General features: G+C 43.0%; 1 protein-coding gene across 2 annotated transcripts in view; it reads right to left on the bottom strand.

Moving 5' to 3' along the window:
• ADCY2 (adenylate cyclase 2) overlaps nt 1-17458 on the bottom strand; it is a 510848-nt gene that overhangs the window by 43691 nt on the left and 449699 nt on the right. For both annotated transcript variants that reach the window (XR_005210959.1, XM_037799254.1), the window contains exons 18-19: nt 13469-13638; nt 3834-3918 (exon numbers count right to left, since the gene is read on the bottom strand). Coding sequence is in view for 1 of the 2 variants with exons in the window: in XM_037799254.1 (XP_037655182.1) it covers nt 3834-3918; nt 13469-13638 (255 nt within the window). In the remaining variant the exon portion in view is untranslated. The remainder of the gene's footprint in view (nt 1-3833; nt 3919-13468; nt 13639-17458) is intronic.

The following is a 17458-nucleotide window of genomic DNA, read 5'->3' as shown; positions in this document are numbered from 1 at the left end:
CTTCCCAAGCTATGCAGTCTGCTGTAGAATTCCAGTGTTTACACACAAGCGGCTGCTAGGCTACATTAGAAACTCATGTGGACGGACTCAAAAGGAAGACAAATATTTTCATACCAAATCAGTGCACAGATTTGCAGAGAACTGATGTTTTTGTTAAACAGGTTTTCATGTGGATAACATATTTTCATATACTTTCTCCCAATTCTATGATCTGTTTGTTAGTATTTTTGTAAAATATCTGATTCCAAACTCCTCTTTTGGAAAGTGCAACTACTCTTTTTCAAAACAAAGTCCCAGTGTGCACACTTCTGGAAGCATTCAAAAGAAGGGTGTTATATGTCACTTTATGAGTTCAGTCTCTTATTGATAGCTCAGGAGCAAAGTTACCAAAAAGACTTAAGAAAGTAAACAAGTGTCCAAAGAGCTGAGCCGGGGGGACAGGGGCCTGCAGGCAGCCAGTCGAGCTTATCAAGTCACGACCAGATCCTGGAAGAGAGCAGCCAGGCAGCAGATCCTGAAGACCTCTGCCTTCCGACGGAGAAGGAAAGAAACTTAGGTGGAAAGTGTTAGAAACAATGCTTTGAAAAGCAATCGAGTCCAAGAGGACCTTATGAGAGAGGACTCGGGAGTTATTTTACTTGTCTTTAAGAATGGGAGAGAAAGGCTAAGGAAGGCAGAGCCGTTTTTCATTTTGGACTGTGCAGTGTGTGTGATGCTGGGATCCATGAGAAAAGCCATTTTGCCTCCACTGTAGCTACTGGGTCGCAGCACTGTTGGTGGCTGGGACTCAGTGCAGCACAGCCTGTGACCAACAATCGCCTCATCACCTGGGACAGGAAATCTTTTGCCTCCTCTACCCCCTGTCTTTTTTCCCTCCTGTTGTTTGGATGACCCTTAGTTTATGGGTCCATTTCTAGACTCCTCCTCATTTTATACTGGTTTTCTTCTCTTGGGCATCTAGCCCGGGCCCCATGCAGTATCATCAGAGGTAGTGTGGTTTTGCTCTTTTCTCTTGAGCCTCCTCTAAAGTCTCCAAATCCAGCCCATCACGTTGAAGCTCCCCATCACCTCGAGCCCTGCCTCGCACACTGTGCATTCATCACATGGCCAGCCAGTAGGCAGATTCTCTGTGGGATGTCTCCTCAAGTCCTCGGGGACCCAGATCTCGTTCTGAGATGAAGGATTTGCTGTTCATTAACTCTATCAATGACAGCAGGGAGAGCAGGAACAGCCTGGAAGAGTCGTCCAGGCAGAACCTCCGAGCCCTGTCTCCAACCCCACCGATGGTCACAGATTGGACATCCAGCTCCGCCTTCAGGGTCGTCTCCTGCTTTGTCTAGTTCTGAAAATCACCTGGGGAATGGGGATGCCTGACCTCTTCCTACGTGAGCAGAAGCAGTTGCTGGGCCAGGCAGTGGGCAGCACGTGATACTGCTCATTCTCGGATTCTAAATCCTCACACAAAATGACTTCAGCCTCAATTCCATCTCACTTGGTCTGCCACCTGGTTCCATCCCTTGAATGTACTCCCCCCGAATACGGATCCTCCATGGAAACGTGCTGCTGTTCAACTCTTGTGAAACACAGGAGAGCCTCCTTTTGCAAAAGAGGCCCCAGAGTTGGCTAATGTTTCTCCCATAAACTAGGCTTCAGGTACAGACAGTACCACCCTAGCTTCTACATGGGAGATGTGTTATGTTTCCAATCAGGTTCCTTAGTCACCTGGGCAATATTTAGTATACTAATGTGCTCAGAAAGGAAGCACATCCCCATCACTAAAAAAAAAAAAAAACGGTGGTGAGACAGGGTAGCCATTAGGACAAAAAAACAAAAATAAGTTGCAAAATGTCTCTTCTATCATTTAGAAAATAATCAGAAAAAAAATAACTCTGAGGCTGTGAATACTTACAGCACTTGAAAACCTCATTACAAATCCTGGGCGTTGTTTGCAATATACTTGTATTTCTGGAAGGGTGCACAGAAGCACTTTATCACAGACTTCAACGTTCGTCTTAGCTCAGATACACTGATGAGATTTGGGACATAGTAAAAGCACTCATTTGATTTTGGACTGAAGGTCAGCCTCCTGGCTCATCTTGGTATTTTCCCACAGGGCCTCTCACAGATCAGGGGATGAACTGCTGGTTGTTAAAGGATGGCTGTGAAGCCCCTTAGAGAGCAATGACCTTCTCAGTCTCTAGATGTAAATTCTATTATTACTTTACTGAAAAAAAAGGAATGACTCCTTGTAAGACTAGTTTCAACACAACTGTGTTCAGTTATTGCCCAAACATAATACTGAAACATTTTGATAATTTATCTCAAATTGATTAGAGAGTAATTAATCAATTGCCAGTCACTGGACTCAACAACAGCTATATATGGTATTGCACATTTATAATCTCAGTGACCAGTAAAAATGCTGGAAGAATTTAATTCAATCTATGTTCTTAAATCTGTGGCTGGGCAGCAGCCTGAGTGATAACATGAGTGGGGAAGCTGCAGGACAAAACGTCCCAGCTATGAAATGGAGAACTATTGAACCCCAAAGAGGGGATGGCCACATCGTTCCCTGAGGAAGGATCATTTAGACAATATTCTGCAAGGAAGCCAAGTTCTTTCACATCTCAGTTACAGGGTTTCCTGAGTGGGGACGCCCACTTTCCCTATGAGTTAGAGCAGAGAGCTAGTCAGTAGTGGGGATAAAGAAAACCCAGGCAGCACGAGAAGCAACGGAACTCAGGGGACCAGAGAAAGGTCTTGTGTAATGGATTCACTGAAATGTGCAGAACCAGGAACGTGTTGGAGACAGAGGCTGAGGGTGGGCAGGGGAGGAAGCTCATGAAGCTCTGCTGCAGGGTGAGGTGGCCCTCGGGAGACTGGGGAGGGCTGCACTGCACAGTCCTCAGGAAGGATACAGCAACTAGGGCTTGGGAAGAGGGACCTCTGCACTGCCAGCCCCGGGCGGAGACTGTGCGTGTCCATGTGACTACTACCAGCTTGCTAGTGGGGAGAGCCTGCAAGCCAGAACAAAACCCAAGGTCTAAATTTGCCTCTCATATTTAGCCACATAGTCAATTTACTCATTTAGTAAGGTCTGTGTCATTCAATTGACATGACCTCTTAATCAGTTATTTCCAAATAAATCACTTCTTTGTTTTACGACATCCATCAAAAAACCTGAAACGAGCTTTAGTCGAGGCAGAGCTCCCTGGCTCAGGATAAGCCTCGTAGTCTTGGGTCATCATCCTTGGGCAGAGGCAGAGGAAGAATAACTGTCCCTAAAGATCACTGTCCCCACAGCCTCCACTGGGAGACATGCAGAGGCGGAGCATCAAGGGCGAAGAGTTTTGCTCACATCACAAAACAAAATTTTTGAACAGAGGGCCATATTTCTAGGAATGATCAAAAATGACAACAAAGGTATTCATGCTCATTTCAAAGAAAAAGCAGAAAGTCCTAGATTTTGAAATGCAAATGAAAACCCAACAGTCGACGGGATATTTTTCCAAGTAGTGCCAGATCTTGGGGAATACTTTTATAGGCTTAAAAAGCCTACATGGTTTATTTTAAGATTTAACAGGAAATTGAGTCATATCTCTGACATTTGCAAAGTTTGCCTTTTGTGGAAAAAAAGAGAGAACTTTTTGTTTATATCCAAGCACCCACACCTTGTGAGGCCTTATCTAATACAGGCTACCTATTTTTCTGTTAAGTGATGGGAAGATGATTCTTATGCATTTGTTCGAGTGGAAATGGCTATAGTGCACATCAACAAAGCATTATTAATATGGCAATTTAGAGAAGTTATATAAAATAACAAGACTTCTTACCTGTCTGCCCAGAACAAGCAATGTGATGAAGAATATAAAGAGAGACACAGAGCCCATGGTCTTTAGGTCTTTCCAAATGCCTGGTCTATTAAAAAAAACAAACAAATGAACAAAAACAACAACATGATAAAACAACATGCACACAGGATTTAGTATTCACGTACCAGCAAACCCCAGAACCTCTAGTGCATTTCTACATCCTACACCAGCCAGACGCACACACACATTTCAAATACATCTTCAAACCCAGGTTGCAGCAAAATCAAACCAATCTATGTTTTGAGAGCACAGTAAAAGAGAAATTCTTCCAAATTAATATAGGCTACTTACTTGACACCAAGCTCCAGCACATACAAAAGGAAGGAACCGCAGAGTTTAACGACACTGTCTTTTTACTTCTGGGATCAATATGGATAACTCTGATATGTGAATTATTTGATGTTTTAGTTATTACTCTCAGAAAGAGACACTATACCACTATACTTGAAATGCATAATTGTACAAGGTATGAAAATGAAGTAGGGAGCTTAAATTCCATAAGCCACTATGGAAACCATGAATTATATAGTTCCATATAACTCTCTCATGGGCACCTGTTATTTTTTTCCCATCGTTTGGTATCATGAAGGCACAGGTGATGGACACCCTTGGCACGCTGTCCCTGCTTCCCTTGTGGACCAGGTAGGTATAAAGAAGTTATCTGTGCCCAAGTGCTCACTGTGCTCGGGTGGTTTCTCCATCTTCTCTACAACATCCTGCCTGACTACCCACCCTTCCACATTAGCCTGCAAGGAGAAGTCTCCGGCTATTCCTGGAATGCGACATAAGCTGGCAAATGCCTATTTCTCACAAACAACTGCAAATAAGACCTGAAAACCAAAAGTTGCTTATGATTTGACACCCTCTAACATAAGTAGCACAGGGCACATGTAATCATTTGCAGTACAAATATCAGGTCACTTTTTGCTTGTCAGTTGCCCTCACTTTGCAAATTCTGTTGTCTCCGTAGTGAGTTCAAGGACCATGAGGTGAGAGTGGAGGGATAAAGAGCTCAAGTGCACCTGGGTTCGTGAGCCACAGGGCCTTGGATAAACCCCTCCGAGCCTCGCTTTCCTCAGAAGTGGGGGTAGAAAGGCTGACCCTGCAGGCTGTCTGGTCACCACGTCCAACATGTAGTGCCTGGCCAGCACCTGGGATGTAGGAAGCACGTCCAGAAAAGGCAGTCAGTTATTATGAACTACAGAGTGAGAAGGGAGGAGGCGGGACCTAGGAAGCTAGATAAAAAGTGAGGGAAATGCAGATGGGCAACTGCCATTAACAGAACGGAAGGGTGCAAAGGACAGGTGGCTTCCTGCAGAAATGAAGAGACAGCATCACCCATCCCAGTGGCTCAGAGGATGCTCCAGAAATCCTGTGTTTGCAGACGGGGCTCCTTACTCCACACCACGGCAGCTGTGGTTGGAAGACTCCAAGCTCATCAGCCATCAGTAAGCTGCCATTTTCTCTCTGAGGATGCAGTACATGAGAAGGGCCTCTTTCCTGCTTCACTAGGACTGGTTTTAAGAAATGAAACAGTTTCTTTTGAGCCCATGGAAGCTCTGTTCAATGGTACAGTTTTATTGACGGAGGGGAGATGGTGTAAAACAATACTGACATCACGGAAATTCAAATTCATTTTTCCCCCCAGCCTAAGAGCAAAATGTTAACTTGCAGGTCAGCATTTTGCAGTGGCTTCATTAGTGCAACAAATAAAAATTCAGGTCTTCCTTGCATCCCCAGCTAAGGGACTCAATGTTCCTAACATGTAGAGCCAGCTCCTGTCCCTCTCACTCTAGGACATGGGATCAGAAGTGGGATCTTCTCATGTAATTGAAGTTCTTGCTTGGTTTTCAGTTAATCCTACAGAAAAAGCATGCAAACACCTACTGGTAAAAATCCTTTTTGGAAATCTCAAATTAATGCCTTTGCATCTTGGTTTAGAGGGGGCGGGAACCCCCTGTTCTGTCTCCCCGAACTTGTGCCTTAAGGAATCGTGGTGGGTGGAGCTGGGTATTTAGAGGAGAATGGGAGGCTCTCATGGGTGGACTGAAGAATGGATTTGAAAGTACAGACCTGCACAGACCTTAGAAATGACAAGGCACAACACAGCCTGTGGAAAAGACTTGCATGTCAATACATGGACGCCTTTTGCTCTTCTGGAATTCTCTAACGAAAAGCAGGGACTCCATCTTGCTTTCTTGGATTTCCTTTAGATTCCTCAAAAACTTGCATTATTCATTTAGCAAAGACCCTCCAATGCATCCTGCAGCCTTTCTCTCCAAGGTAGGCTGCCCATGAATGAGGGCTATTTGGGCTCTTGTAGTTTGAAAGATTAATTTCCCTCCTCAGAGGTCCACTCCTGGGTTGCTTTGTCTTTGTGTGTACGTGGGTAGGGTGGGGAGGAAGTGGATTGTGAAGTGTGTGGAAAGATGCACAATAGATAGCATAGAATCCTAGGATGTTTTCCTGGCAGACTCTGTTGGCCATTTACATAAAAACGACGGCCAGCTTGGTCGGAGACCCCTCTCTCTCCAAGTTTCAAGGATGAAATCTACTTTGCACTCTCCCATGTTAGGGCTGTTAGGAAGAGAGGACAACACAGCTAATACAACAGAGAGAATGAAAGCATTTTGAACTCCACGATAGAGCAGCCAAAATGCGACTGCATATCTTCTTCCCACATCCAAGCATCAGGCTCTCGAGGACTTAGACACTCAGACCTGCCTGTGGCCACACACTAGCTGACGATGTTTCTCACCCTGAGGCTGTCAATGAGCAACCATTCTTGCCCTCAAGTTTCAAGAATCCAAAAGGACAAAGTAACCTGAAAAACTGGGTGAGAAATATGGAGGAATTACTTAGTGAACTTGTCTTTAGCTAAAGGCAAACAGTTCAGATGAGGTTTCCATTATTCCTGGGAGAGAGTCAAGTTGACATAAACATAGTCATAGTTTCAGAGACTTGTTTTTACAGGTGAAAGACGCATCAAGTTTTTGGGAAGAAAGTACCAGAAGGAATGCAGATTAGCTGAGGTAAGATCAAATCTTCTGGAAGTCATGGACTGGGTTAAAAATCAGTCTAACCTCTGAGGACCCTGACTCCCTGAGGTCCACAAACTCATTAAGAAGATGCCAACAGAAAATACAGCTCTATTGCCACCCCACCCCACCCCACCCCATATGATACCCTCATACTGTTCAGTGAATACATCTTTTTAGCTTTCTTGGCTGTCTCTGGGTTACACCAGTGAGTTAGGAAATGCCTGTTTTTGCTAACCAAAGACCCCTGAATCCTCAGGAATATTTCATGTCCAATGATGCAATAATAATAATTATACCAGTGATAAACTGATGAAGTTTGCACCAACCTGATGATGCCACAAGGAGGAACCTGCCCACTGAATCTTCATCAGCACAGGACTGGGATGTTAATTATCATGTCAAAAAAACAATACTGTCCAGAGTAAAACGAAACACCCCAGAAAACAAATGTTGGGGTTAAAATGAGCAAGGCAAAAATAAAGGCAGCCTATGGATGTCCTGTCTGTAAATCCAGTCCACGTCTGCTTTGAGAAGGGGCAGGGCATCATGAAGATGCACTCCTGGGTATGCAGAGTTGCTCTCTCCTGCAACTTGAAGTGGCATCCTGGTTGCCGAGGACCCCTGAAGCTCTCCTCTTTGGGAATCTCTTCCCATGACTTACAGAGGCAGTGCCTTCATCCTGCCTTTTGCTCACTGTGATGAAGCATGAGGATGACAGCTCAGCCAGGATTCCTTCCTACACTCAACACTCAGACTCAGGGGAGCAATGCAAACCTGTTTTACAATGGGTGCTCGAGGACTTTCCAATCACCGCCAGCTCTGCCAGGAGTGCTCTAAAGCAGGACTCATGCTCACTTTGAACACACAGCCTTTCTTTCTACTGGTTAGTGCTGTACCATTTACGGTTTTTGACCAAGACTGAGCCACTCCTATATCATGGTAGGCACCTGCATGTTTTGACCAATTTCACAGTTCTTCAGGGTCTTTTCAATATTAAAGTCAACTTTGGTCCACCCGATGTAGCTTCTACTCAACAAGCTCCTCATTTTCCAGATAAGCTGTGAACTTAGCCGAGATGACCTGACAATTCTCCTTCCAGCTTTGTTAACACAATTTTTTAATAAAAAGTTTTGCTGATCTTCTTGAGAGTAGAGAATATATTTTATTCATTTGTGTGCTCAAACATCAGCAAAAAGGTCTGGCATATAAAGAGTATTCAATAAACACATATCCAAGAAAACAAATGGATGCGAGGGCAAATCACTAAGTCTGCTTGGGAAGGACTCTTCTCCCCGAGGGGTTCCACTTCTGAGCTCTCTTTCCTCCCTTGGTTAGATGCAGAGTCACCAGATTTTATGCAGTTATTTAATCATCCTGGAGAGACAATGCAGGTCTCCAAAACTTCCAGTGATGCTGGTCCAATGTCATCCAAGGACAGGCAGCTCGGAGCATCTCACTTTTTCTGAGAGATTCATAAATGCCATGCAAACCATTCCAGGACACGAACAGATGCACACACTTAAAGGTCAGGTTTGTACAAGGAAAGAGCCCTGGAGGCAGCTGAAAGTCGGGAGAGAATGGAAGTGTGTGGCTGGAGCCGCAGTGCTGGCACTCGGCTATGGAATTATGGTGCACCTTGAGTAAGGTCTTGGTTCTTTCATTCTACTGGAGAGGAGTGATTTTAAGGAGGAAGTAGCTGGTAGCTCAGTGCCATAGGCTCCCTAGAGACTAACACAGCCTTAATGTCATAGATTGAGGAGTTAATGGTATGGAGTATATATTCTTTGTATCCTATGGGCACTGGCTGTGTGAAGTCCCCTACCCCCCCACTATAAAAACAAAAGAAAACAACAGCAAAGCCTAAAACCTCATATCTTCCTGAGGGTGAGTCCAAACCACAGGACATTTTCTTTTTTATGTTAGATAATGAGGTAGATCACTCATGTTTGCTTTTTGTAGGAGAAAAGAAAGGCTGGTGGAATTTGAGTGGCCCTGGGATCAGATTCCACCCCTCCAAGCTCCCCAGCTAGCTGTGCAAGAGAAGCTGCAGAGAAACTTGCTGAATTCCTTACTTCCTGAAGATGGTACTGGGTGGGGGAACATGGGCAGGGGAGGGGAAGCTGAGATGTTAAACTCAAAAGTAACTTGAACTCACTTCAGTATTACCTTGGATATATTAGGGGATAGATTGGAATCCATTTTAAATTTAAAAGAGGAGAATTTAAGGAAATATTGGGTGCTTTGGAATACCCAAGATCTGCCCAGGGGAACGAGCCCTGCCCCTCTCCTGGGCGTGGTTAATTCCACAGGACTTCCTCAAGAGTTTTGGTTAGTTTCTCAGCAATTGATCCCAAATAGAGACCATGTAAAAATGTCACAATATCTTGAATCCTAGCAACCAGGATTTCCATGATACACAGGAAAAATAGAGAAAGCAGAACATTTCTACCCTGAAAGTGCTTAACTCAGAACATCTCTCAATGAGTAATGCTAATTTGAGCATCTCCATTGACATCTTTGGTATGGAGCTGTTGCTAAGATTGGGAAGTTAAAATTCTGCAGACATTTCTCTCAGCAATGATCTAGAGCTTCTGACTGATGGAAGATATTGGGTATGACTGCTGCTTAAATACCTTATTTATATACTCTCCACAAAGTGTTCATTTTATTTAAGTTCCAACCCAGAGCTGGATAACCCACTGGGCTCCTTGATAGCTCCTCTGTTCAAACCTTTCACCCCCCATCACCTCTTCTGAACTGAAGGCACGTTTCTTTCCTTCTGCTGCATTAACATAATGGCTGGGTCCCCATGAAATAACACCCACCCCTTGAGACTTCTTAGTTTCACAAGAGGAAAAAAAAAAAAAAAAAACTCACAGGAAAAATCTGACAATGTCTTGCAGGCTGTAGCAAGCCTTTGCCAAGGGGAGGGGAGTGTCTTTGGCAAAGCCACTTTTCACGAAACAGCTCCCAGGAATATCAACTGTCATCAACATCACCATCACTTAGCAACTCTGGCTCATGGCTTTGGGAGAGAGTGTTCTGGATAGGCAATGGAACAATTTTTGATTGATTCAGCAAAACATCATGTACTCCCAGACAATTTGGAGAATGGTTGTAAATGCCGAAGAATTAAGAAAACATCTTGTTCTGGGCCTTCTAAATACCAGAAACTTCTGAGCTTCACTCCCCTTTAAGTGACTTATCAGAATCATACAAAGGCATGTGATGTTAAGAACTGGGATGTTTTTGGCCTCATTCTAATAGAGTTTCAATGGTGCACTCTCAAGTAGTGTTTTTGTTGTAGTTCTCCTGAAAAGTCTGCTTTCTATATTCATGCATCTGTAAGCATCTCTGTGATGCAATTTTCTGATCTGAAGTTTTTCTAGTGCATATGTATTCTGTTTTTTTGTTTTTCTGCTAACTCTGTTGGCAAAAAAATGTTCCTGTTGGTTTGTACTGTCTTGTTGGTTTGTCTATTACCAATGTCAAATCTGGCTCAGTCAAGGTTCTTCCTAGAGGGATGATCATGAACTCACCTACAGGACAACACTGTCCAAACTATGTATTCAGAAGATGGTATAGCACTGCCTGATAAAGTGATGTCCTCTCTCAGCATTTTTGAAATTTAAGGATACAAACAAAAGCTGATGTTGAGGCTGAAAAGAGACATCCTCAATGAGCTGAATAAACACCTCTGGGAAGCAGACGAGTGGAGACAGTTCAATACAGCCAGTATTTAGGCTCTTCAGATTGTTCAGGAACACATCCTGCTTTTATTCAGCCATTCAAGTGGTGCTTATTGAGCATCTACTGTATGCCAGGCAGAGTTACAGACACTGTGGGTACAGCAGCAGAACTTTGCTCTGCACCGTCTCTTTTGTTTGAGTCCAGGGACAGTGTTAAAGTCCTCAGCACAGAAGTACAGGCCAGGAGCTAACACACAAGAGGGGCTACTCTGCATTGGCAGCCTTCCCGGATGGGTACTCTCCATTTTTCCAGTGTGGGACAGGAGAGAAGAGCTGCCAGCTATCAGCCACACCTGGGAGTGAATGCCCAAAGATCGAGATGGATTTCCTGGGAATGAAGGGCAAGTTCAAAGGCTACAGTGTGGGAGTGTGGCACAGGTGCTGGAAAGAAGACTGGAGCAAAGACTGGGACAGCAGGAACGAGCCAGGGACAAGGGCACAGAGAGCAGATATATTTAAGTCGGGAAATGCACAGGACCAAGCTTGCAACTTAAAGAAATGGTAAGCTCTCTCAGAGAAGGCTGTGCTGCTGGATTGTTCTTAAACCAGCTCACTTCCTGAAGGGCACCTGTGACTTCGGGATTTACTGATGTTCACTCGTAAGGCAGCATTCCAGACCGGCAGCTTTATTATTATTACTATTTTTTTAATCATCCTCCTACTTTCATATCTGAAAGAGTTGTCAGCATCAATAAACCAGGGAAAGGAGAGTAAACTCGCACCAATCTTTTGATGGGAAAATCTGCCTTTGCAACTGGTGAATCTCAGTGAGGAAAAAGACACCCGTGACAGCGATGGGTTTTGCCTCTGGCATGAGTAAAAGTGTTACATCCAACAGGCATGAGGCTGGGGAACTCAGGACATAATCCTAAACTCCTACTTTGATGGGGCCCTCATTTGGGGATAGTTTTAAACTGATGTTAGAGAAAATTTGTTAATTTTGAGACATTAGGCTATGGCAGGGATACCCATCCTTCAGTGATGGCTGCATCTGGGAAAATGGTGCCAGCTCATACAAGGAGAGGTGCGGAAAGTGCCAGTAACTTAAGAGCAAGATTAGGAACCAGGGGCCAGGCCCACCCTCTTGGAGCCCACCCTGGCTCGCTGCTGAATGCTGAGGTGAGTCACTGAGGCCCTGATCCTCACGTTAGCCCTCTCGACCTTGTAAGGCTGGTGTCAAGACAAGGTCAGGAGAGCAAATATGAAAATGCCTTGAATAAAGCAAAAGTCCTTTAAAAGGGGAACAAAATTCTTTTTTCTTCAAGTTGATAACTCCTCTACTGCTGCTGGGATTTTAATCAGAGACCGTGTGTCTTTCCATGGGCCTCACTCTACCCCCAACCCCGAAGTAATTTTCTCCCCATCAGAAACTTCGTAATCTAATTTCTTCTTTTGCTTTGGATTCATAACATACTCAGGAGGTTTAAATCTAATAAAGGGAAATTTAGCCCCATAGCCAGCTGTGTGCAGAAATCAGTAATGCTGCATTTATTTAGGGATATGGTCCAGGCTCTCTTGATCCAGTAGAGAAATATTAAATCATGCTTGGTTGGCTGCTTTGAAAATTTATTGGAAAATTAACTTCCAGTTTCATTCTCATCTTGGCTAAGGAATCATAAAATTTCCTTAATGCTATTTTGCATTTTTGCGACTCCGCTGCCTGAAGCTTGATTACAGATTATTAGGGTTTCATGCTGTGGAGGATGATGGAAATTAAATTAGGTGAGGAGAATGTGTTGTTAAGAAGTGGCCTTGTTGTTCAGAAACGTTTACCCAGGGAGGAGCCTGCCCTCAATGACACTGGCCTTCAGCGGGAAAGTTAGTGGCCGTGTGCAGTCAACATAAACTAACTCTCTGGAGCAACCAACCTTTGCTAACAGGCATTATTTTACAGGAAAACACAGAAATGTTATGGAAGAGAATGCAAAGTGCCTGTAGAAAGTAACTTGAAGCCCAGTTGGTCCAGAAATGAACCTGCCACTTGATAGGAAACTTTGTTTTGCTACTGAGATGTGAGAAGGAGTACATCATGATGATTAAAACAACTGCTTTTTCAAGCAGGAAATAAAATATTCATTATGGGCTTATGGAAGTATTTTGATAACAGGAAACATTTCCTAATTCTGAGTCAGTGAACCTGATAGGATCATTTTACGGCATCTAGCCCTAAGGTCGGGAGAGCTAACACAATTATATCTTTGCTTGTAGGTCAAGTTCTTCATTGAACAAAGCATCACCAGGGTTGACATTTCACCTGCCAACGGCATTTTAAGAACTCTCTAATAATAAACTCAGCACCATACCTTGTTAATGTAACCACTTACTTTTCCACTATTTTTGTGTATGTTTGATTCTGTTGTTCTTAAAGTGGGGCAATTCTGCCCCCAGGGGACAGTTGACAACATCTGGAGACAATTTTGGTTGTGGTGACTGGGGGTGGTGGGTGCTCCTGGCATCTAGTGGGGAGAGGCCAAGGATGCTGTTCAATATCCTACAGTGCCCAGGACACCCACAGGCCAGAGAACTATCCAGCCCCAAATGTCAATAGTGCTGAGGTTAAGATACCCCAGGTTATCCCCATCCATGAAGCAGAGTTATAACATAAATCTCCTCTCTAAATCACTCCATACCTTCTAAGAGTATTTCACAACATGCAATCTGTAACACAGCACACATCTTTCTAAGCCATCACTTCAAGGAAACTGTCTCACACAATGATTATCAACGACACTGCTAATTTGATTTACTCAACACATACTCATCGTCCTGTGGAAGAAATAAATGTAATGAAGAGGAAACAACTCACCTTTCAAACAAGACCTGGCTGTAGCCATCCAGCAGGTGGGCATGGGTGTGGAGGAAGATGGTGTTGTAACCCATCAACGCAGCCATCATTATCAACATTTTCAACTCATAATTTACGCGCAGGAAAACTGAGCAGGATATCAGTCCCAGAATGCAGCTGTAGATAAAGTACTGGAACAGGGACAGAGGTCAGATGGATATTTAGGATCTGTTCTGAGAAATGCCGAAGCAGGCATTAAAATATAGATCACCATCCAGCTTGCCTGTCAATTCATAAACTGGCTGTAAAAGCAGGAGCCTTTCTCTACTCTTTGATCCTGTGGTAAAATGCCTGAATACATTAGGTTCAGAGACTAATTATTCTTCATTTTTTTCAGCCCAGCCTGGCCTGATTAGTAAAAATAATCATAAACATTGCCAAACACTTTTCAGAAATAATAAAAAAAATCAACTATATTGGGTGCTATTTTAAGGTATTTACTTCTTATAAATGAAAATGATATAACTTCTTATACATTGATGGGTTTAAAATTTTTTCTATAGCATATAGAATCATCTTTGGTCTTTCTATTCTTTAATCTGTGAAGAGGTTACACTTCTTTACAGATTGCTCTGTAAAAGCTTAATTTCTCTCTTTATTAAAAGAGAAATTGTGTGGCAGAGGGTCTACCTAAAACAGAAAGGACTGAAACTAAAAGCTTTGGGTAGGGTGAGTGGAGAAAACCCTGGATGTGGGACAGGCACCAGAAGTTGGGAGAATGAAATGTTAGCGAGAAAGCGGGCACATTCCCGATTTTGCAAGCAGGCATGTCGACCGCGTGTTTGCACTTTTCTCGCCATTTCCAACAGCTGAAGTGGTCAAGACGGACTTTGTATGTCTCTGGATTCCATCCTGCTTCAATTACTTATTAGCTGTGCTTCTTTTGGCAAATGATTTAACTTGCTGCCCTCAAGCAGTATGCAGCTATCTTTATCTATAAAATGAGAGTGATAACATGCCCTTGTAAGGTCCTTGCAAAGAACACAAATCAGAGAGTAAAACTCGGAGCACAGGTCTCTGTAAACTAGGAGAGGCTCATTAAATGGAAATGATTGATGTGTTCACAGACCCCTTATTTGCAACATCATGCGTCTTTTTCTCTTTTTTGTGACCAAGGGATTGTGTTACCATCTTAGCATTAGTGGAATACAGAGGAAACAATCAAGTTTAACAATTTTTAATAAAAATAGATCAGAATGATGTTTGACAAATGTTGACTTTAAAAAGTAGCAGTTTTTAAGTGACTCAGTTTCAGTTTCTTTATCCTGAAAAAAATCTGTAGAAATGTTTATTTCTGCCATTCATAGCGCTTAGTCTTATTTCTACATTAAGCTGTCTAGGCAGATGCTGACATTATCTCATTAGTCCTGTTCTTGGGGAAGAAAGGAAAGTTGAAAATATGCTGCAGTGACGCGGTGGCCCGGTGATCTTCCTTCTCTGGAAGGGGTGGCTTCAGCTATCGAGTCACCCTCGTGGCGGGTAACACACCTGCCTTACATGGAGGCCCTCACCCTCTTCAAGAGGGAGCCCAGGGGCCTTACCCGTGACACCATCTTTACGTCCTGATTCCAATCACTGGGTGTCCCCTGGCGAGTGGACAGCAGGGGTACTCTCCCTGGCGGGTGACAGCACTTTAAGGGATGCTGAGTGCTGTGAGCTGAGCACAGTTTCTTCAGCCAAAATTACCTGTTCTCAGGGAATTCTCAACTTCTCTAGCCAGCGCCACCACCATGGCAGAGACCAGGGATAGAAAAAGAGGAGTGGAGATGTGCCACCGTGGGTTGTTTGGATTGGTGTAGCGGATGATACAAACAGGACAGCAGTGAGGGCGGACAGGAAGTGCAGAAAAGGGCAGCAGAAAGTAAAAGAGAGCCGGAACTTGCTTTGAAATCAGACCTTGTTAACAGGCTAGCTCTTTCATGGGCACCTGAGGTAAGTTCGTAAATATCTACCTTGGAGGGCAGGTGTGAGGACTCACAGATACATCATCCATCAGGGCTCACTGCATTGCTTTGAACACTGTCACTCAAATTGGAGCAGTGCTGACCCCTTAAGTGCCCTGGGACCTGATAAATTCGTGTTCAGAAACTTCCGTAGTCATTTGACCGAGTGTATTTGTGTCTGTGGGATCTAAATGAATATCAGCCTGAATTTTGCATGTCTTGTTTCTTCAGTAGTTTTCTAGTTAATTCACTGCTCTGTTTTACAAAAACATCAATCTGTAACACACTGGAAATTAGAAATGAAAACAAAAATGAAAACTGGTCTTGCCCCACAGGGTTTGGGAAGCACCGATGTAACCTGGGAGGCCTTTGCTCAACAGTCACAAGTATGATAAAGCAGGGGCTTTGGAAACGCTCCTTACACGCACGGGCTAGCCTCGGGAAACGGGAGTGGACAGGGCCCCACTGTGAGGCAATTCCATACCCTCCACCAGTTAAAGGAGGTGGATTACAACACCCCCCTTGTAGAATCCTTACGACGATTAAATAAGATAACACAAGCAAAGAGCCTGGAACAGTGTCTGGCCCAAGGTAAGCTACATAAATTCTGCATTTATTACTGTAAACTGGGTTTCTGAGTATGATTTGTTTTTAAAAGGGTTCTGTTGGCTAAAATTATGCTTGGAACCACTATTATCGAGGAAGTTATCAATCAGTTCAGCATAATCAAACGAGAAAACAGAATAAGGAGTCATTTATCTGCTATGATTGTGTATATACATTTTATTTTTAGTAAGGGTAGGATTTTAAAGCTTCTCTGGAGTACTCCTAGCTTGAAATATGTCAATATCTATAAAATATGCCCAAGATTTTATATTTTAACATTCATTCTTAGGCTTTTAAAAAGTTTCCATATTTCAGGAATATCTACTAAAATACATATGTCAATGGAAGCAGGCTTTGAATCAAAATAGTCCTTCTAGAACTCTTGGAAGCATCGGCTGTGTGCAGGATGATCTAGGAATTAAAGGTGGGCTGGGAACTTGCAGATAGTGACAGGATGTACAGAGGAGGGAGAATGGAGAACAAGGCAGCAGGCCTGGCCAGGCTGGGCTCACCTGTCCCTGCTGACTCACTGGTTAAGGTTTCTGGCAGGAGGCAACAGAACCAGCTTCTATTAGGATATCATTACTAGTCATTTGATTAATAGCGATGTTTACCACTTTTGATAAGCATATCTAATCCATGAAACTAACTTGTCTTTTCATACCATGGTCACTGCCACTGTTACCTTGGGTAATTTATTAAAGTCTCTCTGGCCTCGGTTTCCTCATCTGCAAAATGGGAATTCCAATAATATCTACCTCAAGAGGTAGTCACGAGGATTAAATGACATGATGCACACAAAATGTCTGGTATGATACAAAGTGCCTCGATGACAAAGATTCTTTATGGTTGACTTTGTTGGGCATTTAAAAAAATTTCTTTTTCTGTGACAGAAATAAAATGCAACTGATGTTAAAAATTAGGAAATACACAAGCAGACGCATAAACATAAGGGTCTCATAATCTCAGATCCAGCTTTAGCCACAGTTATTTTGTATATATCTTTCTAGCTGATTTTTTTTTCTACTTATTATTGGTATTATCATTTTAGAAAACTGCAATTGTACCATTTGGAACGTTTTTAAATGAAAAGTGACATGAATAAATATTTCTGTATCATTAAATATTTTTTCTACAGCATATTTTATAATGGCTGGGTATAATTTTGTTATATGGTTATAATAGAATTTATTTGAAAGATAGGTTTTTTTCCTAGATATTAGGTTTTCTTTCTTTTTGTTTTCTTTTTTGTTGTTGATGTTCTTTAAACACTTTGATGTGCATCCTTGTAGCTAAATCTTTGTGTCTTTTAATGTTGATTTCCAGAATTAGTATTGCAGGGTAAGACATGTCTGTTCTTTGGATTTTTGATGACTATCATAAATTACCATTAAAAAGTTAT

The sequence above is a fragment of the Choloepus didactylus genome, chromosome 11, assembly GCF_015220235.1.
Source record: "Choloepus didactylus isolate mChoDid1 chromosome 11, mChoDid1.pri, whole genome shotgun sequence".
Taxonomy (NCBI): Eukaryota; Metazoa; Chordata; class Mammalia; order Pilosa; family Megalonychidae; genus Choloepus; species Choloepus didactylus.
The sequence above is the reverse complement of the archived record's forward strand: the minus strand, read 5'-3'. Positions and strand labels throughout refer to the sequence as shown.